At 42.2% G+C, this 25,343-nt stretch overlaps 1 protein-coding gene across 1 annotated transcript in view; it reads right to left on the reverse strand.

The window, feature by feature from the left end:
* pamr1b (peptidase domain containing associated with muscle regeneration 1b) overlaps positions 1 to 25,343 on the reverse strand; it is a 42,400-nt gene that overhangs the window by 3,479 nt on the left and 13,578 nt on the right. Inside the window, exons 5-15 of the mRNA XM_077597472.1 lie at positions 20,581 to 20,757; positions 19,190 to 19,315; positions 18,866 to 18,980; positions 16,181 to 16,398; positions 14,294 to 14,401; positions 12,805 to 12,975; positions 12,520 to 12,711; positions 10,045 to 10,860; positions 9,793 to 9,969; positions 6,257 to 6,323; positions 5,677 to 5,906 (exon numbers count right to left, since the gene is read on the reverse strand). Coding sequence (XP_077453598.1) covers positions 5,677 to 5,906; positions 6,257 to 6,323; positions 9,793 to 9,969; positions 10,045 to 10,860; positions 12,520 to 12,711; positions 12,805 to 12,975; positions 14,294 to 14,401; positions 16,181 to 16,398; positions 18,866 to 18,980; positions 19,190 to 19,315; positions 20,581 to 20,757 — 2,397 coding nt within the window. The remainder of the gene's footprint in view (positions 1 to 5,676; positions 5,907 to 6,256; positions 6,324 to 9,792; positions 9,970 to 10,044; positions 10,861 to 12,519; positions 12,712 to 12,804; positions 12,976 to 14,293; positions 14,402 to 16,180; positions 16,399 to 18,865; positions 18,981 to 19,189; positions 19,316 to 20,580; positions 20,758 to 25,343) is intronic.

Raw genomic sequence — 25,343 nt, forward strand, 5'->3', positions numbered from 1 at the left:
GCTTGTCATCTCGTGCCTATGTTCTTGTATTCTTCACTAAATGCACGTTTGTCTTGTTTTTTTTATCCAATGATTGATTCGTGTAGGCATTTTATGTCCGTTTTAATTTGAATAAACCTTGTTACACGCCTCCTTAGTCCGAGTCATCTGCTTTGGGGTTCAAACATACTTCTGCCTCCCCAAACTGTAACAATAATTGTTGCTGAAATCAAATTGTCAACTTCATTGTCAATATTCTGGGAACATTAAATATGTATAAAATTTTGCGTGAGGAAACTTCATTCATGGGGTATATAAACTAGATTTTCTTTGGGTACTCCGATTTCCTACTACTACATCCCAAAAAAAACGCATGCTAGGCTGGTTGAAAACTCTAAATTGCCCCTAGGTGTCAGGCCCCAGACGAGATTGGTGGCTGGTTGCGCCCGCCACCCAACCACAGGCCCTGCCTCTAATGACTCGAGGGCTGCCAGGTGTGAGTCATTAGCCAGTGAGGAGTATTTAAGGCCACCTTGAACAGGACCACGCTGCGGGATCGTCTGATCTGCTCACAGTGAGGTACCCGCTGGTATTTTCTCACCTTCCTTCATTGATATACGATCTCTTGTTTTGCTCCCAGGATTCCGACTACGCTCGGCCTCCACGACCACGGATACGCCTAACGACACGCCGACGCCGTCCCCTCTGGTGCCTGGCCTTTCACTTGGATCATTCTAATAAAGATTCGGGAACCAGACTCGCAGCCCTCGCCTGCTTTGGGGTCTTCACCCCCCGTTCATAACAGCACAATCCCGCCAACATGGACCCCGCGGGCGCAGGCCAGGCCCCCTCCGACCAAATTTCGCAGGTCGTGGAACAGCATACCCAAGCTATTGCGTACCTCTGTTCTAAGGTATCGAGCATGGCTGAGACCCTAGATGACATACGAGCACAACTCACTTCCTTGCCTCACTCACCAAGTGCACAGCTAACCCCCGCCGCTCCCCTGGTAACACCGATATCGCCGCAAGATGGACTTAAGATTGGTCACGCTGGAGCGTCCGGGGAGGAATGCTCGCGCGGCCGCCGGCAGGTCCTATGCTTCTATTGCGGCAAGGGGGGCCATCTCTCACCATCATGCCCTGCCCGCCCAGTAAAAGCAAGGGCTCACCAGTAGGAAGGGAGGTCATGGTGAGCCTGGCCGTGGGGGAAGCCTCCCGTCGATTTGTTTTACCAGCATCTCTTTCCTGGGGGGGAAGAGATACCAACACCACGGCCTTGATCGACTGCGGTGCGGACGAGAGTTTTATCGACCGCTCCGTGGCCGCTAAGCTGGGCATCGGGACTCGGGTTATAGAGAGACCCCTAAGTATTACGGCACTGGATGGGCGTACCCTAGGCAGAGTGGAGCGACGGACGGACCCTGTTCTACTCCGCCTATCCGGCAATCACCAGGAGATGGCGTGCTTCTACCTCTTGGACTGCCCGGAGGCGTCTATTGTTCTGGGCCTACCATGGTTAAGAGAGCACAATCCGGTGATCGACTGGGGGGGACCCAACGTGGTAGCCTGGAGCCCGGCATGCCATACCAAGTGCCTCCAGGCAGCCCACGTACCCCCAGTGTCACCGCCGAGGAGGGATGCCCCTGACCTAGCAACAGTGCCCGAGTAGTATCGGGACCTTTCACGGGTGTTTAGCGAGGACCAGGCCTCAGCACTCCCCCCACATCGCCCTTACGACTGTGCCATTGACTTATTGCCTGGTGCTTCCCTTCCTAGGCGCCGGATCTATAACATCTCCAGGCCGGAGCGGGAGGCACTGGATAACTACATCTCCCAAGCGCTGGCATCTGGACAGATTCGCCCTTCCTCCTCCCCCGTCGGGGCGGGGTTTTTTTTTGTCGACAAGAAGGACAGCTCGCTGCGCCCCTGTGTCGACTACCGAGGCCTGAATGAGATCACGGTCAGGAACGCGTACCCGTTGCCACTCATCGACTCGGCTTTTACCCCGCTACATGGTGCTTGCATTTTTACGAAATTAGACCTCCGTAATGCGTACCATCTGGTCCGAATTCGGGAGGGGGACGAATGGAAGACGGCCTTTTCCACCCCCCAGGGACATTTCGAATATCTGGTAATGCCCTTTGGGCTCCGCAATGCCCCGGGAGTGTTCCAGTCCCTGATCAATGATGTCCTCCGGGACATGCTAAACCGATTTGTATTCGTTTACCTGGATGACATCTTGATTTTTTCACGAAGCCTCGAGGAGCATGTGCAGCATGTGCGCCAGGTGTTGCAACGTCTCCTCGAGAACCGCCTATTCGCCAAGGCTGAGAAGTGCGAATTTCACGTCTCGGAGACCACCTTTCTGGGGTACGTGGTGGCCGCCGGGGAGATGCGGATGGATGCCAAGAAGGTGGAGGCTGTTACTCAGTGGCCCAGGCCCACGGGGAGAAGGGAGTTGCAACGTTTTTTGGGGTTCGCTAACTTCTACAGACGTTTCATCAGGAACTATAGCCGCATCGCCGCACCCCTCACAGCACTTACATCCACGAAACTCCCGTTTTGTTGGTCAGACGCAGCGGAGGCGGCGTTCAGTTACCTGAAGTCCCGTTTCACCGTTGCTCCTGTCCTCTCCCACCCCGACCCTAAGTTGCAGTTCCAGGTGGAGGTCGACGCCTCGGAGGTGGGGGTCGGCGCTGTCCTCTCCCAGCGCAAACAGGCGGATGGGAAGATGCACCCCTGCGCCTTCTTTTCCCGTAGGCTGTCTCCAGCTGAACGCAACTACGGCATTGGGGACAGGGAACTGCTCGCGGTGAAGATGGCCCTGGAGGAATGGCGACACCACCTCGAGGGGGCTAGCCAGCCGTTCACGGTTCTGACTGACCACAAGAACCTGGAATATCTCTGGTCGGCCCGGAGGCTAAACCCTCGCCAGGCCAGGTGGACCATGTTTTTCAGTAGATTTAATTTCACGCTTAACTATATCCCGGGTTCCAGGAATGGGAAGTCGGATGCGCTATCCCGTGTTTTTCAGTCCCCGGACACGGAGGAGGAGCCCCCAACGATCCTACCTCCCTCCTGCAGGGTGGCTAGCATGAGGACGGGGCTGGAAGCCGAGGTGGTGAGGACCCAAGAACTGGAGCCAGACCCAAGAAGAGGTACACAGAAGGACCTGTATGTTCCGACTTCAATGCGTTCCAAGGTACTTGAATGGGCCCACACCTCCCGCCTGACCTGCCACCCAGGGGTTGCCCGCACACAGGCGGTATTGCGCCGACGCTTTTGGTGGCCGACATTAAGGGCAGATACGCAGTCTTTCGTATCCGCCTGCCAGGTGTGTGCACGCAACAAGTCCTCCACCAAGCCAAGCTCCGGTCTACTCCTCCCACTCCAGATTCCTAGTCGTCCCTGGTCTCATATTGCGGTCGACTTCGTTACGGGCCTTCCCAAGTCCCAGGGTAACACCACCATACTCACCATTGTCGACCGTTTTTCCAAGGCCGCCCACTTCATCGCCCTCCGAAAACTACCCTCAGCCCAGGAGACAGCCGACCTCCTCACGCAGCATGTTTTCCGCCTGCATGGAATTCCGGCCGACATCGTTTCCGACCGGGGTCCACAGTTCACTTCACATGTCTGGTCTGCCTTCTGTTCAGCCCTGAAGATCACCCCAAGCCTCTCCTCGGGATATCATCCACAGTCTAACGGTCAGTGTGAGCGCACAAATCAGCAGTTGGAGGCAGCAATTCGCTGCGCCACCCATGCCGACCCGACCACTTGGAGTGAACATCTGCCCTGGATAGAATATGCCCACAATTCCCACCCTAACGCCTCCTCCAACCTATCCCCTTTTGAATGCTCCCTAGGCTACCAACCCCCCGCATTCCCTTCCCTGGAGGCGGAGATTGCCGTGCCCTCCGTCCAGGCCCACATAACCAGATGTGGCCGTATCTGGGAGAGGGCCCGGGCCGCGCTTCAGCTTGCTTCCGACCGTGCCCAAGGGCAGGCCAACCGCCACCGTGCCCCCGCACCAGCCTACGTCGTGGGTCAAGAGGTTTGGCTGTCCACCCGTGATCTTCCCTTAAAGACCAAGTCCCGGAAGCTGTCTCCCCGCTTCATCGGCCCCTACAAGATCGAACGGATAATAAACCCATGTGCCGTGCGCCTCAAGCTCCCACCCCCCCTTCGCATCCACCCCACCTTCCACGTTTCCCAGATCAAGCCGGTCAAAACAAGTCCTCTGTCCCCCCCTAACCCTCCCCCACCCCCTCCGCTGATGATTGAGGGGGGCCCGGCGTTTCTGGTAGAACGGCTTTTGGACGTCCGCCGCCGGGGTCGCGGCCTGCACTACCTGGTGGACTGGAAGGGATACGGTCCTGAGGAGCGCATCTGGGTTCCTGCCCGCCACATCCTCGCCAGGGACCTCATCAGGGACTTCCACCGGGAACACCCGGGGGCCCTTCGTCGCGGGCCAGGTGGCCCGCGTAGGGGGGGAGGTACTGTCAGGCCCCAGACGAGATTGGTGGCTGGTTGCGCCCGCCACCCAACCACAGGCCCTGCCTCTAATGACTCGAGGGCTGCCAGGTGTGAGTCATTAGCCAGTGAGGAGTATTTAAGGCCACCTTGAACAGGACCACGCTGCGGGATCGTCTGATCTGCTCACAGTGAGGTACCCGCTGGTATTTTCTCACCTTCCTTCATTGATATACGATCTCTTGTTTTGCTCCCAGGATTCCGACTACGCTCGGCCTCCACGACCACGGATACGCCTAACGACACGCCGACGCCGTCCCCTCTGGTGCCTGGCCTTTCACTTGGATCATTCTAATAAAGATTCGGGAACCAGACTCGCAGCCCTCGCCTGCTTTGGGGTCTTCACCCCCCGTTCATAACACTAGGTATGGGTGTGAGCATGAATGGTTGTTCATGTCCTTGTTGGCTTGGATAGGCTCCAGCACCCCCCACGAAGCCTGTGAGGATACGTGTTTCAGACAATGAAAGGATGGATTTTCTACTGCCCAGTTTACTAGACCTGTTTAATGTTTTAATTCATTCAGTTTTGATGTGCTATCCAAAGATTTTAAGTGTAGCCATCTGAAAAACGCCTACAGCTTTGAAAAAATTTAAGGGGCCCTACTTCACCTTTTTTTTGTCCTTGCATTTTGGTATTTTGTGTAGAAATCCTCTCACACTTACTACTTGAACCCTGTTAGGTTAACAAATTATGATATGTTTAATGGCCTTTAAAATAATAATGATAATAATAATAATAATAATAATAATGATAATAATAATAATAATGATCAAATTATGATATGTTTAATGCCCTTTAAAATAATAATGATCATAATAATTATAATGATAATATCGATAATAATGATAATCATGATAATAATCATGATAATAATAATGATAATGATAATGATGATCATAATGATAATAATGACAATAATATTAATAATAATAATAACAATAGTAATAACAATAATAATATTATTATTATTGTTATTACTATTGTTATTATTATTACTAAAATTATTATAATAATAATAATAATTTTAGTAATAATAATAATTTTAGTAATAAGAAAAATAACAATAATAATATTAACAAGAATAATGAGCAATTTAGCAAGCGTTGCAAATTGCTTTACTAAATGTTTTCCGTTGACAAAATGGAACGCTGCTTCCCTCACCTGGTGAACAAGATACATGGCGCCCACTCCATTTTCCCGTTTTGAGGCAAGTACGCCGAGGGCTGCCGTTGTGGTGGTAGTACGGGGACACGCAGTCATACTCGATGTGTGAGTAAAGGTGATGAAAACCCGCAGCCAACTGCGAAGGTACTGGTGGTCTTTTGGTTGGGCCGTCAGACTGGAATTGTCGGCCGATTGCAGTGGAGTAAAACTTATGTACTGGTGTCTTTCTGAGAAGAAAAAATAGAGGAACTAAACCAGTGCAAAAACTGTTTTCCCTCTTTTCATTTGATTGTGAAAAAATAACAATTCATAAAGATTTTAACATGTTTCTTATCAATTTTCCTATCCACACGTTTCAGAAAGGAGTCTCCATTAGCGTTAACAATATTTAAGTAATAATGGTAATAATAATATCAATAATAATAATAATAAATACATACATAAACAAACAAATAAATAAACACATACATACACACATAAATACATAAATGAACAAATAAATAAATAATGAAGAAAAAATAAACTAAGAAACAAAAAAATAAAAAAATACATGAATAAATAATTATTTTGAACGAACCTGAATGGTGCTTGAGGGGGCAGAATTCGCTGCCTGACCAATTCTGAAACTTTGGGCTCTCGACATGCTGCAAAAAAAAATGCACACACAGGTGCATGTCATTAAATTTGAATATTGCTCAAAGGTTTGCTTGAATTGGTAATTTGTGCTATATTTTGGAGCAAACAAAAATACCTTTCACTATGTAGAGTTGTCCTTCATTCAATCATTCATTCATTTTTCTGAACCGCTTATCCTCACAAGGGTCGCAGGGGGTGCTGGAGCCTATCCCACCTAACTACAGGCGGGGGACACCCTGAATCGGTGGCCAGCCAATCACAGGTCATGAGGGGACTGACAACCATTCATGCTCACACTCATAGCTAGGGGGAATTTAGAATTTTCAACCAGCCTTCTATACATTTTTTGGGGATGTGGGAGGAAACCGGAGTACCCAGAGAAAACCCATACAAGCCAGGATCGAACACACAACCATCTACATTACATACATACTACAGCAACTGCTACACTTAGACAGTCTAAATCCGATATCATTCAAACAAGAGCTGTATCAAACCTTCTGTAACTAAGTTGGTTGTTACCATAACATGTGTGAACATTGATAATGGTTTACACATGCAGTCATCCCTGCCTTAGTGTGACAAGAATGTTAAAAAAAATAAAGGTAGTTTGGCTAGATGCATCTATGACACTGCAATTGCCCAACGATTCAGGGTGTCCCCCGCCTGGTGCCCAAAGTCAGCTGGGATAGGCTCCAGCAGCCCCCCATGACCCTTGTGAGGATAAGCGGTTCAGAAAATGAATGAATGAATGAAGGTCACAAAAAGGCTTCCCATTGCTGGCAGCATAAGTAGAAGTTAAAGCATATGCATGTATGTACAATTTGAGCCAGTATTGTTGGTTTTAAAAGTTCTCTTAACAGTAATTTACCTCATTTCTATTTTTGGATGGCTGCTGGAATTGTTAAAATGGTGAAATTGTCTTTCACTTAAATAAAATGTCAATTTTCAAAGAGGCAAACTAGACCTAAATCCTAGAACAAATCCCACTAATGTAACTTTAATATATTGCATAGATGGGTCCTAATATTAGCAACACCTTCCAGTATGATATATTGCAGTTCTACTCCAAGCTGTGGCTACATTAGTAATCATCCACCCATCCATCATTTTATTCTTGTACAGCTTGTCCTCATTAAGTTGGTGGGTGTAGAGGAAAGCCCATCCCAGGTTTGTGTGAGAGTCTGGCAATATTTAAACACTTCAAAGTCACATTCACACACAATAAGAGTTTTTAATGTACCATAACTCATCAAGCGTAGCAATTGAATTGTCCCACCAGTCTTTATTTTCGTGCATATCTAGACTATTGTGTTGCCATGCAGCATGAGAATATGTTCTAGACAAGGCTTTGGAAATTTTGTGTGCATATACCCAGGCTAGTGAATTTGAAAGTAGGAAAGTGCTGTAGGTGTGGATCACCTATGGCATTTGCCACCAATTACAGCATCTCTTCTTTGCTTTAAATCTAATGCATTCAGGTCTGTTTAAATGAGCTGGTTGCTAGCTCACATATAGGCTACACTGCTACAGTATCGTATGCATAACACAAGTGCTGCTGTGAAAGAAGATATTTTACTTTAGCACAGTTGACTAATAAACATATATATATACCTGGATTTGAAAACATCACCCAATTGCTGATCTATTTAGAACCATTGCTTCAACAGTTGTCTCATCAGTTTGAAACATTAATTCATTTTCCCTGCCGCTTATCCCCAAAAGGTTTGTGGGGGATGCTGCAGCTAACTATGGGCACCAGGCGAGAGACACCCTGCGTTGGGGTACAAGGAGATGGATAACCATTCACACTCACATTCATACCTAGAGGCAATTTAGATTGTCCAACCAGCCTACCATGCATATTTGTGAGGAAACCAGAGTATCCAGCGAAAACCCACACAACCCCTGGGAGAACATGGAAACTCCACACACGAAGTTCCAAACCTGGAATTGAACCCTCGATCTCAGCACTGTGAGGCTGAAGCGCTAACCACACGACCGCCGGGGCGCCGAGTTTGAGACAGTTGGCCATTTATATATGACGCCAAGGGACCAAATGCAACGTAGGAGGATTGCTTTACAATTGGGAGTTTGGGACTGAACAAATTCTGAGTCATCCAGACTTTTATGTTTTCAAGAGACAATACGATAGTCTTAAGGGGAAAGCATCCTTTTTGATGAGTTGGACATGAAAGAAGATGCTACTGTCATTAACATAATGAAAATGCATGCAAATTCCCATGCTTCTTTGGAGTGGAACCAAAGGGGCGTAAGAGAAAGGGAATTGTAAAATAGAAAAATAAAGGCCTAGTGCCTCTAAAATTTAAATTATTGGTATACAATAAGACAGTGACACTGATAGAGACTTAAGAGTAGCAAAGGCTAGAACAAAGTTCTGCTTTTAGAATCTGCATCACTATGGTCTATAGCACCACCAATATTGTCCACTAGGTGCTACTAAACGTACACGGCATCGTGCGCTTATTTCAGGTGCACCAGAATCAAGGTACCCATACTCAGAGTTATTCTTAAGACCATGAGAGTGCCTTTCAAAATTAAATATCTCTGCAATCCTAACCCTAAAAACCTGACTGAAAGACGTCCATGATATTGTCATTATCAAGAAAGTATTTCAATTAACTTTGCACCATTAATTCCAGGATTTTCTTTCTTCCTTTTTTTTAAATAAAAAGCTGCTTGGCAATGGCTCTATAAATTGAGAGCCCAGAGCCAACCAAACACTAAAAAATGAGCCCGATGCACTAGAAAATGTCTTGTGCAGGGGCTCATATTTGAGTGTTTAAGTGAACACCAACAGACAGACTACTCTTCATAATGCCAAGAACAGAAGTCTAGAGTGTTTCCTTTAAATGTGGATGTGGTAACTTAGGTGGGTTAATTTTACTATCCCCACATTCTACAACCGACCCAAATGCATTCACAATGACAGAGTCAGTAGAGTCAATGTTGGTGGTTGAAAAAAGACCCTAAGCATTAGCAACCTCAATATTCATAGTTACAATGAATATAATAATGCACGTGTGTCAAAGTGGCGGCCCGGGGGCCAAATCTGGCCCGCCGCATCATTTTGTGTGGCCCGGGAAAGTAAATCTTGAATGCCGACTTTCTGTTTTAGAATCAAATTAAAATGCAGAGTATAGATGTATATTAAATTTCCTGATTTTTCCCCTTTTAAATCAATAATTTTAATTTTTAATCAAGTTTTTCTGTGTTTTTAGTTCAAAAATCATTTTGTAAAATCTAAAAATATATAAGAAAAGCTAAAATAAACATTGTTTTAGATCTATAAAAAACGGATTATTCAGCACTTTTAATCGAGTTATTTTAATCCATTTATTTTAAAAAAATCTAAATATTATATCTAAAATGGTCCGGCCCACATGAAATCGAGTTGACGTTAACGCCCGCGACCAACCCGAGTCTGACACCCCTGTAATAATGTGTGGTTATTACCTCTGACACATAGGGGCTGTTTGCCACTCCAGGTACCATCTGGTCGACAACTTCGCAAAGCATCCCCACTTAAAGCATAGGAGTGGTTACAGAAGAACTCTGCTGTTTTAGGCTTACCACCTGTCGTCATCACGTGATAACCATGATAAAGACGTGGGGGAGGTGGGCAGATACTCTCTAGAGAAAAGCATTCAATGTTCAAGGGGAGGAGGAGAGCAAAAGGAAAATTGTCTCATTGAAATTCTGTCTTACCAATGAAGCTCTGTATTTTCTCGCTTTCTTTCTCCTTTTCATCGTCATCAAGTTCTTTTGGTTTCCATGTAGGATTTTTTTCCACTTTATCCTCTTTAATGGTTGGGGTTTCTTTTGGTTTCCCATGTTCTTCACCTCCTGCCTTATACAGTGTAATATTGACTCTTGGGGGAAATATTTTCCTCTCTGGAAAGGCTATAGTATTATTGTTTTCCCTTACGTCAGTCATATCATCCGTGACTGTGTTGTTTTTTGCCATTTCCTGCTCATAGATTTCTACTGTGTTTATTTCCTCTGAGGCGGTCGGACGCAGCTTTGTGTCATTGGGTCCAACTTTGCCAGAGTCTTTCTTTCCATTGACTTGCTCCTGTTTTCTTTCTTTCTCGGCTTGTCCTTTGTCTTTTATCACCAATATTTCAGTGATATCGGTCTCTGACTTTGGAGAACTGCTGTCTTTGTTTTTCCCAGGTTTGACAATTTCAGGCTCTTTATTATTGTGTGTGTCCAGGCCATTGTCTGGGGCAACATTACCCACTATATCTTCACTGCCACTTGTGGTTTTCTCTGAGCCATTATTTTTTTCCCCTTCATTCCTCTCCTCAGCCGCAGTTTTCCCCGGAATAATACCAGAGTTTTTGTCTTCTGCTCTATTACTATGATCATTTTCTCTTTTTATACTAGTGTTCTCTTGGCTTTTTTCTTCAGGTGTAGTAATATGATCCTCATTGTCTCTCCCACCTTCATTCATACCTGTACCTTTTCCCCCCTCGTTTGCAGTTTTGGTGTCCTTGTCTGCCTCCGTGAGTGTGTTATTCACTGCAGACAAAGAAAATGTTGAAAGATTCATTGTTTCATTGTAAATTTACCGAGCACAGTTGCTTTTGGATGTTGTGTTGTTTGGCAAAAAAAAATCATTTTCTTGCAATAGAATAAAAAAATAACAAGTACAGTGGTACCTCGTCATACGACCGCTCATCATACAAAATGCTCGTCTTACGGGGGAAATTTCGATCGAATAATTCGCCCGTGATGCGGTCAAAATTTCGTGATGCGACCAAGCCAGGTGGCCATGGCATTTTTTTTTGCATATCTTTCGTGTATAACAATATTTACAAGCACCGGATGAGTTATTCAGACCAGGAAACGCGCAACGGGCATGCGCGGGGAAAAGAGGGCTTTCTGGGTAATGAAGTATACTCGTGCACAGCTCAGCTGCTGCATTTCCTGTTATTTTTATCTAATACGAGGAGTATTATATTACTTCTCGTTGGCTGCTCATAAGAACATCCGGGGCACTGGCTCGCAACAGCATCCCCGGTAGCAACTCTATCATAGGCGCCGTTCGAGGGGATGCGAACACAGATGCTACAAGCTAAAAGGAGCCGCTAGCCAGCGCCCCCGAAGCTCCCATGAGCAGAGGTGCGGTCGCTGATAAGACTGCTGCTCGTTGGCAAGTGGTCGTGCGTTCTCCGATTGTGAGGACATTTGTGTGCATCATTTTCGGAATATTTTGAAGGGAATAGTACGACAGCAAACAGCCCATCGATAGCGAACGTGAGGGTGGAGTGTTTGTTCTGTTTACGAGTGCGTTGTGTGGAAGAAAAAAAAAAACGAAGCCCCCCGCCCCTTTTGTGCCCCTCTCCCCTCGGCGAAATCCGCCCAATTTTAGTTAGATTAAACACTTTATTTCTATTAAACCACTCGTTATTTATTACTTTGTCAATATATGGCGAATTATAAGAAATAAAACATTTTTTTCAATCCAATATCCTGTTTTTTGTGTTTTTTTCAGAGAGTTGGAACGAATTAATTTGTTTCCCATTCATTTCAATGGGAAACTTCCCCTCGAGTTACGAGAATCTTGTCATACGAGCTCAGTCCCGGAACGGATTAAGCTCGTATTTCGTGGTACCACTGTACACTATAGTATAATTTCTTAAAATAAATGGTTTGACCAAAGGCCATTTATTGTCAGGAGCAGCTTGTTTGTCCCTCCTGGCTTGCCGTTAGGTTCGAGCAGCTGCGAGTGATTCATGATTACTTCCGGATGTGTGTATTTAAACATGACTGAATTGGTATTCATTGTCGGATCGTACTGCGTGATACTGCATACATCGCTGCAAAGGTACTGTTCTCCATGCTCCGGTTTTGTTTCGTTTTGGACGTACAAGTCCGTGTTATTTTGTAAGGCTTTTTGAGTCATTAAAAGTTATTATCATGAGCACAATTCGCCTCGTCCCCTCCTGCTTCCCCGCTACTGGGTCCAAATCCCTCCAGTCGCGCCACGACGTCTCGGCGCGATTGTAACATTTATGCATCAAAAGAAGTAAAACACACATTGTATTGCTTTATAGTTTACTAATGGATGTAGCGTTTTATGCTATCCTTAAATAAAAACAAATACCTTTTTTTAGCATAATGGCTCTTTACGCATATGTCTTACTCCAAATCTTATCGTCAGATAAACACACTGACCTTTGGTACAGACAGGTTGATTACCACTCCAGGTGTTGTTAGGAAGGCAGGTTCGCTGAGAAACTCCGCTGAGTTCATAGGGATAACGGCAGAGGTACTGAAGAGCAATTAAAACATCATTGGGACCATAAAACAAGAAGTGATCGCCATGTGTTGGCTTTGGTGGAAGTGTACATTGTCTTTCCACTGGAACTGGAAGACAGAAAATGTACCCATTATCTCATTGATTTTCTGTCATAAGCTTCCACAAAATGAATAACTAAATTAAATGAGTTTTTGTATTACCACACTGTGGGGCTGGGGCACTCCAGGTCCCATCAGTAAGGCATATGGCAGTCTGAAATCCCTCCAATTGAAACCCCGCATCACAGTGAAAATCGATTCTTGCTCCTGTGTGATGAAACACTCCCCGCGTTGATCCATGGGTGGGCACAGGTGGCCTATGGCATCCCACCACTGGGCAGAAATACAATCCTTATTCATTGATCTCTAAGTATGTTCTCTTTGAAAGAAGAGTTCTAACGTGTGAATAGACATTGAGGGCACAACCAACCAACTAGGAAACATCAATTTACTGAGCTATCCACAAAAACTATACAATGCACAATATTGTAAATACTGAAACTCTCAGATTTGTTCATCTTGCTGCAAGAATGTCCAAACTTGGAAAGCAGATACCTCCCAGACTTGGTATTGAATTGTGTGAACAGCTCACAATATGCATTATAGCATCTGGCTTATACACTAGGTAAGAACATCCGATTTACGAACATTACTTGTGTTTATGAAAAAAAACTGGCTGGGATTTCCAGTTGATGTTAAAATGCATGAACTGCTTCACATTTTATGGGGAGGTTGCTTCTAGCGAGAGACACAGACTTGTATTACCACCTATTTCCTCGCCTTGACTGTAACAATAAAAGTGACACGACAACAAATACATGTTCTTCTGAGAGGTGTAAAAGGTATAAAAGCACAAGTTCAATTCTAGACACACTTTAATGTGAAACCATGAAATCCCCAAATGATTCCAGTCTGTCTGAAAGAACAAAACCTCATTTCTTCCACTGTGTTGTGGAACAATTTAGTGGTGTTAATAGAACACAACACATTTAATATCATTTTACTCTTCCCTAGTGCACTTTTCATGGCCAATTATTTTCAGGGAAGTTTATCTTCTGGAATTTAATTGTCTCCTAGGTTGTCCTTTTTAAGTATGTGGCTCGATACTGTAGGGCCATTTGTGTCATAGAGTCCTACAGACACTACATTCATAGATTAACAACTATGCAATGCAAACGTGGTTGCTTCTGATAAATTATTCATTAATTCATTTTCTGAACCGCTTATCCTCACACGGGTTGCAGGGGGTGCTGGAACAACACTGCCCGTGGTGGAACCTATCCCAGCCGCATACGAGCACTAGAGAGGTTTGTCTTTTTTAGAAAGAAAAACATCAACATTTTTTAATAATAGGTATGGGTGAGTGCTTTGTAAGCAACGGCATTGCGGAAGAAGAGCGAAAACAAAGTAAATGTGTGCTAATATATATATATATATATATACATATATATATATATATATATATATATATATAATTGTGTAGGTAACATGCACCATATCATAACATCATACTTGGCTAGACGGATAGTTCCTGTGACATTAATTGGTTAATGATGACTCATTTGACCTAGGAATGAACTGCATACTCCTACCAAGAACTAAAAACAGATGTTGAAGGTAAGGTGTCTTTGTCAAGTGTTAAGAGACTTACCATTTTCACACCTCTTGCCCGTATAGCCAGCCAGGCAGGCACAGTGGTATGAGTAAGAGCTGTCGAGAATACAAGTCCCATCATGTAGGCAAGGAGAGGAGCTGCAAGCTGTCACACATTAAATATAACATTGGGGTAAAAACACAAGGAAATAATTGCTCATTCAGTAACAATGTTCACATTGGAAAGCCTGAAGTGGTGAGGAGTAGAGGGAGGGTACTCCAAATTGGCACCATTTCAATGTCAATTTTACTTTCCATTTCTAAATGTATGGCCATATTGAGGAGAAAAAAACAGATTGCTTTGCCTCTCTTATAGTTTATTTAGGTCTGATTTCAAAGATAGTACAATTACCTGCAGTTGGTCGCTGTTTTTTTAATTTTGTTTTTCCTAAATAACATCTAACACAAGGTGACTGTGCCACTATAAAATATTTCACTCTGAATTAGGTAACATGTTCAACTGTCTCAATATGAATACATCTATGAAACCAGTGTTATCAATTATGTATATAGATGAGGGCCTTACAGACCTTTGCGAAAGTAAGAGTCAAACACAGCTTCTACAGACAAGTTGCACTGCAAAGGTCCATTGTAAAATTGGGTCTCGTGATTTTTTATTATTCATTATTTTTTAATTTTTTTTCCATTTTAGCATAGATGTGAATGAGAAAATTATCATGCTTTCCTAGTCCTGGATATGCAAGCATATAAAATTGATATCGGTGATAAGTCATCAAGGGGCAGCAGACCTGAGCCAGTAAACTACAGCTGGTTGAGCTTGATAAACACTGCACTTTTGTTGCTGTAAGAGTTAGTTACCATAGAAATATGATCACAGCCACTACAAAGCTGTTCAAATGAGGTGGAGTAGAAGATGAATGTCATAAAAAAATCTTTTGGAAGAGTTGAATAGTTGTTGGGTGTTGGTTTTTGTACCTCTTTATGCCATTATACTGGCTGACCTTATCAAAAGAAATTTGGAAAGGCAACAGTAGGCTGTGTTGCTACTCATAGAAGCTTGAGTTACGTGACAAACTCTTTACAATTTTAATTTTACCTTTGGAAATTGATTTTTCGGCTTTGGGAAGGGAAAGAACAACATACATATACGTACTCTTATTCTGGGGTAACTCGTGTCTGATTTAATTCCACAGGCGCATCAAAATTGTGTTGATACTTCCTCCGCAAAGGTTAATGCCAGTTGGGGATCTCAAAACCAACAAATCAATCAATTATCTGACAATGGAAAAGTTTGTCGGATCATGCTCATTTAACAACGGTCTCTATGACGCATGATTGGTCGATAATCCTGTAGGAGGTGGAGTTTGAAAAAGGTCATTTGCATTGAGACATGGTTTGTAGCCACTGCCCCCAATGTTAATGGATTGGATGTCTAGCGCTATAAATAGCAGTAAAATAGTCCATAATGGGGTAATGGGTCATTTTCCTGACATCTGTGCAGGCTGTGTGGGTTCAGTTCCTACTTGGTGAATGTGAATAGGAATAGGAATACGTATTTATGCACCACAGAATCGATCTGTGACCAGTCCATGTTGGAATCACCCATTTGGCCTTCCACACAGCATTTTCACAGTGTCTATAATTTGAAAATACAGTGAGATTAGTACATCTAATGTACTCTTTTGAAAAAAAAATGCAATGAAAAGTTCATTTCTTCATTAGGGTTCTTAATGGATATTTTTACAACTTTTTTTTATCATGTTCTGAATTAATTAGTTTTGTCATTTACGTTAGTGAACATGACATTTAAAATGTCTTGCTTGACATAAAACCACCACAGCAGTTTCTTTTTAATGACTCAACTCATGTGAACGCATACTTGTTGCTTTTTAGTCTTCAATAAGTTGTGCACAATTAAACATACCTGAAATTTCCTGGAATGTAGCAAAGAACCCATCAAAATTCTTGTAACCATCAGACTCAAAATGAATGTGGAGACTGTTGCTAGAGCTCATAATGGGAGCAGGTCTGTTGTTTCCACAAACCCGACCTATAACACGAGAGTTGACGCTGTCACCATCTCTGACCTCCACGAAGTCATAGCGACACGAATGGTGTACCTCCAAACTCAGCATCATAAACCTGTTGGCATGAAGACCGATATGAATTTTAAAAAATAGGAAAACAGAACACAGCACCTTAGCAACTGTTCTGACCACACTATGCTGCCTCCTGAGAGCACCTGTTTTATCTGGCAGTCTTCCAGCAACTGCCACCACACTTGTGATGCTTTGAAGGAAAACAGGCGATGCGAAGTCAAGAATGACATTGATTACTGGAACAGGAGCAGAGAGTGGCTGGAATTGCTGATGCATGCTTAGCTTATGTAAAAGGTGTGTCAGATGTGTGCTCTGTTGTATTTTGTACTGAGAAATTTAGTATTAGTATTATATTGCGGCCCGGTGGAAGAGTGGTTAGCACATCCAGTTCTGAGATCAAGGGTTCAATCCCCGTGGGTTAGGGCGTTAGTTTGCCTGTTCTGCCTAGACCTGTGCAGGTTTTATCCAGGTACTCCGGTTTCATCCCACATCCCAAAAAATATGCAGGGTAAACTGGTTGAACACTCTAAATCAGAGGTCTCCAACTCAGGTCCTTGAGGGGCCCTATCCAGTCTTTTTTCCATGTCTCCCTCCACCAATACACCTGAATAGAATAATCAGGATCGAGATCAAGCTCCTGAACAGCTTGCTGATTAGTTGATCGTTTGATTCCGGTGTGGTAGAGGAGGGAGATATGGAATAAAGACTGGATAGGGGCCCTCAAGGATCGGAGTTGGAGACCCCTGCTCTAAATTGTCCTTGTATATGAGTGTGTGGGTGAATGGTTGTCTGTTTTTTTGTGTTGTGCGATTGGCTGGCAACCAATTCAGGCTGTCCCCTGCTTACTGCTTATGGTTGCCTGGAATATGCTACAGCACCCCCCACAACCATTGTTGGGAAAAGTGGTATATAAATGAATGAATGCATATAATATATGCAACATTAATGTGCAAGGTTTTACTCTAGTTTTTGGAATGTAAATCACTCCCGACTAATAGCCACACCCACCAAATTTGACACAAAAAACCCAATCATCTAGTTAGTATTAGATGCACTGGACTATAAACCGCAGGTATCCATTTGGTATATGGGTTATTAATACTAAATTACAATGAGGCCTGGAGGGGCAGGATTGATGGGAAACGGCCCTCTCAATCAGAAGCAGTGGGGGACATTGAGTCTGAGTGGGCCTTGTTTTTCATCTCCAATCCTTGTACCCATTGGTGGACACCAGCTGTAAGGGATGCCATTAAGATGGAAAATCCCTATCATGCCATTTTGACCTATGAGATTCCATAAGCAGCTGATGATTCTTTTCATAGTCAAAAAACAACAGATCTTATTTTTGCTCTGTTGTGTTATACTCTTCAACACATTTCTTACTTTGGAAATACTTTACAAGACTTGAATTAGACTTAACTTTAGAAACCCTAATGAAGTTTATTACCCTTGACATTGTAAGGATATTTGTCATTCATACTTCTTTTGTGGCTATTAAATGGACAGAATGCACATTTAAACGCGTGTCCATTTGTGGGATTGATGATAATTACTGCTGATAAACAACATGATGGCTCTGGCCTGGATACAATTCTTAATTATATGTAATCAGTGGCTGTTAAATGTCTATAAAACTCCAACGATAAATTGACTGGCCATTTACCAAACAAGGACTATTACTATTTTGGAGCCTGTATTGATGCTTTTATACACCCTGGATTTACAGTAAACGACAGTGTTATGAGCTTAGTATGGTCTGGTGTGATAGTAGAAGCCATCAAAACTAATATATATTATTAATCCATCCATTTTTATACTAGCTGTATTTGTCAAAAGAGAAGATATATCTACTATTTAGTGGATTTGCAATGAGTGGAAATACTTTGAATGATTTATTAACGAAACGGAAACAGAAAATAACGTCTCCTTCGATGCAACCATTTTCAAATGCCAAAACCTGCACGTAACAATTGAAAATGATGTGTAATGGGGAAACTGACACAATGGGGTGGTTATTATTCAGATGGAAATTATTTAGAGCAGAGGGGAAGAAAAATAGGAATGTTACAATTTCCAAAGTTACAACGTGCCTTTTTTATTCTATTAGTCATCTATTAATGATGACTTGAAGGTCAGCAACTGATTGGGCCATACGGGCGGGGCTGTGCAACGCACCTGGGGCCTATCAGGAGAGCCCAGAATTTAAAGACAACAGTCATTTTCAGCTGACTGTCGGACAATTGCCTTGCTCATTACCGTGCCCGCTTGTTGTAATTATTTTGATACTTTGCATTCTTTAATTTACTTGCTGGCTCCGCCGTGCTGTTTTTATTTGTACCCTGGTATTTCTGCATAGATTGTGTGATACATTATTTTTTCCGGCCATAAGTGCCTCTTTTCTTAGTTTGCTCGCAGACTGGATTGTGCTACCTCTGTTATACTTTTCCATATTTCATGTTCATTGGCACTCCCGAAAAAGGTTACTTAAATGGATAACAGTGCAACCATACCTGAGTTCGATTGTAAATGGATTGTCCACTTGGATGATCCAGTCACATCTAGCGTTGTTAGGGTAGCTTTCCAGAAGTAAATGGCCTTGACGTTTACGGATCACCCCACCACACTCTTTCATGGAACATAAAGCAAAGAGTTTGAAATCCTGACTTTGAACTGTCAAGAAGCCCCTGGTTATGGGCATCCTTCCAAGAGGGCATAATCAACACAGATGTACTGTAGATATGTCTACAAGGAAGGAAAAAACACTACCAACAGAAATGTATACAAACTTAATTAGTGAATGGTAATGGTTTCCTTAAGAAAATGATGTCACTCACTCATGCAATCTCCACCAGACCATCCAGGACGACACTCAGCACAGTATTGGCCGTGGATGAAAAAGTCATCTCTCGGAGCCCATGTCCCATTGTTGCACCGCTTGCAGTTTTCAAAAATACTGCAACCTGAGAAAAACCAAAAGAGGAATGAAGAACCAGTTAGTTAGACCATGGATCACCAACTCTCTGTTCCTCGAGTACATCTATCCAGTCTATTTTCCACGTCTCTCTCTCTTCTAACATACCTGCTTCAACTTATCAGAAAGCTCTCCAGAAGCCTGATAACGATACTGATTGTTTGAGTCAGGCTTATTGGAAGTGTGAGACATGGAAACAGACTGGATAGGTGGCTTCCAGGACTGGAATTGGTGACCCTCTGAGTGAGGCATGATGTAAAAGGTATGAATTAAGGCAGCAAATGCTGGCTTGTACATCGTAAATATTGACTGGACACAGTACATTTTGGGGGTTTACACACCAGGTACGTGTGTCTGTCTTCGTTCTGGCCATATGTATTTCCTATATAAATGTGAGCACATCCTTTTCATGTAGAAAAAAAATGACATTCAACTGAAGAAAAAAAGGTATTTCACAAATTGACTAAGCAACAAAACTTTATGATTTAGCATCAGACTGAGCAATTGTGCTTACAAGGCTGTTCTTGTGAGTACAGTACTGTTAAGCCATTACCTACTCCTTGTTCACGAACAAGCATAAACACATTGAATTTCATTTAAAAGTCTAGAGAGTTAATCTGAGGTGGTGTTGTGATGTGAGAATGCCCTGGAAACAGCCTAAATCAGACATAATGAAGTTGTTTTATAGGTTTTCCATCACGGTTATTCGTCTCCCTGTAGAGTAAAGGCCAAAGGAGTCAGATAGCTCTAGTTGTTGTGCCAAGTACATGGCAGGGAGCATTAAAAGCATCCAAGATGAAGAAGCTGACAAAATATCAACATACCTTAGCAGTCTCCTATTTTCATGTCTAAATACATGCCAATCACATGTCAAATAGCAAATAGATGAATGATGAATTGACATACTCTGGCTTTTGTTTGCAATGTTATTAAGGAATAGTGCATATCAGTGTTCGGCAAATACGTGATATTGTATGGCATCGTAACAAAATTGACAAATCACAACCCTATAGAGGACCCACAGAAAAGATGCACAATCACCGGATCTACGTACAGAATACAAAGAATACACAAATAACAAGAATCTCTCTTTGACTTAATCTGATTCTCGCATCTTAAAATCGCTGCTTGCGGGAGGAACAAATGTATCATGGTTATTCAAGAAATTGTCCGCAAAGTACTTGGTATGAATAGAATAAATATTTATATTAACTGCCCGACATTGATAATTGAGTGCAATTGATCAAGTTTTACCTGGATGGATGATGCAAGGATCACACTCATTGATGGCATTACGACAGCAGGGTACGGCGTAGCCCACTGACGTCCCCTGGAGGGGGCATTTGCAGCGAATCACATCATACTCGCAACAAGCCCTGCACATCACGTTCCACTCTGGGCCTGGACAGTGGCTGTGTAAATACCTGTAATCTTAAGAGAATTTTGTACTTTAGCCTGTTAGGTATAATTTTAAACCACAAGTAAAATATGAATGGAAAAGGGACGATCACAAGTGAAAAAAGAGAGGAAAATGAATATGGTTAAAAGGAAGAAGATGTGTTTAATATTCTTGCCTGCTGCCTGATGACACTGGTTATTTCTACAACCACCGTATGTGCCCTAAAAAGCCTCTGTCGAGTTAACATCCCTTTGTTTTTGTATGTTGCGTACTACGCAAATGTCACCACGAGTGACAATTGAATCCAGTAATCAGACTATTCGGATGGCCTTTAAGCAACGTGAACATTTTTGTGGGGCTATGTAAAGGTTGTCTGTTTAATTTTGGAAGCAGACAAGGAAATGTCCTTGTGGCAGAAGGAGAATTACCAGATGCAGCACTTTAGGCTTGGCAGGGTGCTCTTCCAAAAGTTAGCTCATCATTTTACTTTTTATAATAGACATCATTTGTGCATCAAAAACAGACAAAATAACGTCATATGTTATTAATCTTTCTTCATATGATAGAACTATTTCAGGAAAGAACGGACTGAATTCATTAAATGACATCAATTCGGCATTTAGAAAGGCCTTCATTTGGAATTTACATTATCGTAATTACTGCATTTTTTGTACTATATGTCACAACTGAGCATCAGTGGTACCAGCTCCAAAAATGCATACTGAAAACTAGACTGTGGCATTTTGGAGAGAATTTGTCTGTTCACTCAGAGTTAAAGCCTAAAGAATACAACATACCAACATGTTTACCGAACTCTTGATTTCTCCCCAAATCTCGACCAAATCCATCAAAGTTTTCATATATAGTATAACTGGAGAACAACTCTAAAAAGTAGAGGGCACACTTAAATTACGCAGTTTATTACTGTCAGTGGGGGATAAAAAAGGAAAACAAGTAAAGTCAGTTATCGACTTACAACCGGGTCTGTATTTTTTATTCTTTATAGGTATATGGCCTCAGAACAAAAAAATAGGCATTTCTTTTGGTTGGCATCTTAACGTCGGTGTTGAACTGAGTATAGCATGTTAGAAAGTGAAGCTGTATGATTCCAGCAGTGCAAACAACTACCGTAAGCAACACTGCAATGTCGTGAATCATGCTTCACGACTTTTGCGATCATAAAGTCGAACAGACGTAACTCGCATAGCTCATAAGTCGACAACTGCCTGTATAACCTGCGGCTGAGTATGTCTCAGGCCCAGGCAAACAAGGAAATAAGTGTGACTGTTACGCCATGAAATACGGTAATTTAAGAGTGCAACAATGTGTGCCAGTGATTGGCTAGCAACCAGTAGAGTTTTGACCCCCTGCTGCTCCAGCATCCCTGCGACATTCATGAGGAAAAGCAGTAAAGAATATGCATGAATGGACCACAGAGTACAAAATCTTTATAAGCAATCTTGCAATGAATTCAATGTCAATTGACAAGAGTCGGAGCAGTGTGTTTCCACTACGTTAATTGCTTTGCCGGTTTTTAAATGGTAGATTGTATGCTTCATAAAATCCCTTTGGACGTTATACAGTTTTATTTCACGCCTCTTGCTGAAGTCATTGGAATATATTTGACAATGTGGCTTTGGATGAATTTGTGCTTTAACCTCAAAAGTTAACCAGTCTTTGATTACATCTGTGTGTGTCTTTGAAATATATGATTAATGGCTTCAACCGTGCACACCAGGCTCCTCATACACGCACTTAACGGTATGTGACACCAACCACAAGTTGCAGTCTCTTGTTGTGGCAACAAGTGTAAAATCACAATTCCATCATTTTTTGTTTGTTTACTAGTGTCCCGGTGGTGACCGCCTGTCTCCCTTTGACAAAAAAAGGAAAATCTTATATTTCATCTTTAGATGGTCAATCTTTGGGACTTTCCAAGTTGTGCACTGTAAGGGTGGGGAAGGCGTCTTTAGAGAAAACTTGACCAGAGAAAAACTAAACTTTCAATACACAATGTTTGTTTGTTATTTTTTTGACATTTTAAAATAGCACAGTCACACTCTTTTTTTAGAGAAACCAAAAGCCAGATTTCGACCTGGCATGTGACCCTAAAAGAAATTTATCGAGGCAAAGGTAATTATTTGACAGCATGTCTGACACCATTAACATTCATCTGCTTTCAATCACAATAGAAAAATACTACACCTCAGCTGAATTATGTTTAGTTAGAAATCTGACTCACATAAGTTACATTTTGCACTGTGGAGAAAAAAAGTATAGAGTTGCTGGCCTATGTTGCCATTATTGCATTTACTGCGACCTTTAACTAGTAGCAACAGCTCAATCCCCAACCCCCTCAATCTGAACATGGCGATTTAAAGGGGGACAGATGCAGAACTATTTGTTTCCTTCCTGTTGAGGATATTGGTCAATAAGAGTGGAACACTTGAATTATGGGCCATAAACATGAAAAGTGGTAGCCTGCTAATGTCATTAGAAACCATGGTGCTGTCTCTTTGCAGAATATAAGACTCCAGGGGACTTTCAACCCGGCGAGGTAAAGAACCTATCTTAGAGTTACAGTGACATTTGGGTACTGTGCTCCTTACGATGCCTCAGGAATGATTTTATTTATTTTTCTCATGCAAAATGGACAAGGCGAACGGTGAAGTTAATAATAATTATCACGTTGTCCTTTTTATTTGATAGTTCTCGATTGCCAGTGTTTTACAAAGTATGTCTTATCTTTGACAATTTTGTTGCTTCAGAAAATGTAGTAATACACGTTTGCTGTTGTATTTAATATATAAAACCGTTTTCATTCCAGTTTGTTGATAGGTGGATGTGACAGAATGTCATTGAGCATAAATCCAAATGTAGCCTCTTAATTCAGAACTGAAAAAAACATGTTAAATTTATTTTTTCTTTCTTTGTTACTTTCAGTTTCCATATGAAACATTGCACTGATGTCGCAAAGATCATAAATGTTTTTTCTGTTCCATGTATACCCCACATCATTCTCCACGAACCAAAAAGTTAAAAAAATGGAAAGGATAAACAAACAAAAATTTGAAAATTAATGTATAGCTTGTAATTTTATTTTTGTCCGTCCTGTTCACAATGGGGCTACACAGAATAATCTATATACTCTTTAGATAAATTGAGTTGACAACGTACTCCTTAATTTTTGTAGTATAAAAGAACAAATTTTACACGTACAGTGACGGTGCACACTGCATGACCTCATCATGTTTTTGGCATGTCCCAAAATTATCAATTTTTTCAAACTTGAGAAAATGGTTTCATTCGCTCCAGTGTTAAGTAGTTTATCAGACATTAAGGTTGATAGCTACAAGTAACAAAACTTTTTGTAGAAACAGTTGCATTTGTAAAATTACAATGTTTAGAGTGTTTAAATGCAAAATTAGAATGTTACTTGAGCTTTTGTTTGACTCCAATCAAAGCTCAAGTAACATTCTAATAAGTAAGTAACATTCTAATTCTGCTGTGTTTTGCACAATAAGAAAATGAAATGCAGTGATTGCAAAAGGAAACTTGGTTTAAGATCCATAATTCAGGGTAATAGGATGATGTAGATATCTCAATGGGGCTCTGTTGACTTGACAACAGAGCCCACCTTCATAATAGTTATAGTACTTACCTCAAGTATGTGTGTATGGTAAAGTGATACAAAAAGCACAAAATATAGCCTTTAAATAAAGTTTCTACAAATGCTTTTTTTTTACCTCGTATGTATTGTTGTCATCGCAATGATCCATGTCCAAAAGCCGGTTTACGCAGTTGAGTCGTTTTTATGAGAATGTATGCAGGGTCAGAAAAATGGGAAATCTTATTCACAGGAAAAATCCCATTGTCTGGCGGCAAACTGTGAAATGCTTTTTCCAAATGGAGTTGGTTTCTTATTATTCTGCCTCATCTCACTCTTTTCAGGAAAATCCATTCCACATTTTGCAGTGAGACAGTTAAGCAGTTAGCAGGTAATCAGTTGTGAAGACTTTGCAACAAATCTCTTATATTTCAACATATACACGTACATTAAGGGTGAAGTTTTGGTTCGGACATTTTCACAGGTTTGTATGATCCGATCCCTGAAATCATAAACTGGTATCGGAACCGGCTAGCCAATATGGGATCGGATATGCCCCATCCCCAAATTAAACTATTTCCTCAAGGCAGATAGTTGGTAATTATAACTATGACGTATTGTGGAAAGTGTTGAGTGTGTGTAGGCGCAAGTGTACAGTTTCCTCCATGTAGTCTCCACGGCAGCTGCTTGGTATTTTGAGGTCAATGTGATTTAGGTATCATGGAACAAGGAAAACCCCAGGGGACCATTGTGGGCAGTGCAGATCTGAATGCTGCCTTATCCCACTGCTCTTCCTGTACATTACTTTAATTAATTTCCGATGATGGAAAATCACCCATGAAGTGTTGGCAAATGTCACATTTTACCCACTTTGATGCACAAAAGTGGAACAATTTGTGCAACGGAGCAACATGAATTCTTGGGATCGACAATTCTACTCTAAACTTGAAATGCTTTAACTCTTTTCATCCTAACACACAGTCCCGTCAGGTACAGACACTACAAAATGCA

Source organism: Stigmatopora argus, chromosome 3 (assembly GCF_051989625.1).
Source record: "Stigmatopora argus isolate UIUO_Sarg chromosome 3, RoL_Sarg_1.0, whole genome shotgun sequence".
NCBI lineage: Eukaryota > Metazoa > Chordata > Actinopteri > Syngnathiformes > Syngnathidae > Stigmatopora > Stigmatopora argus.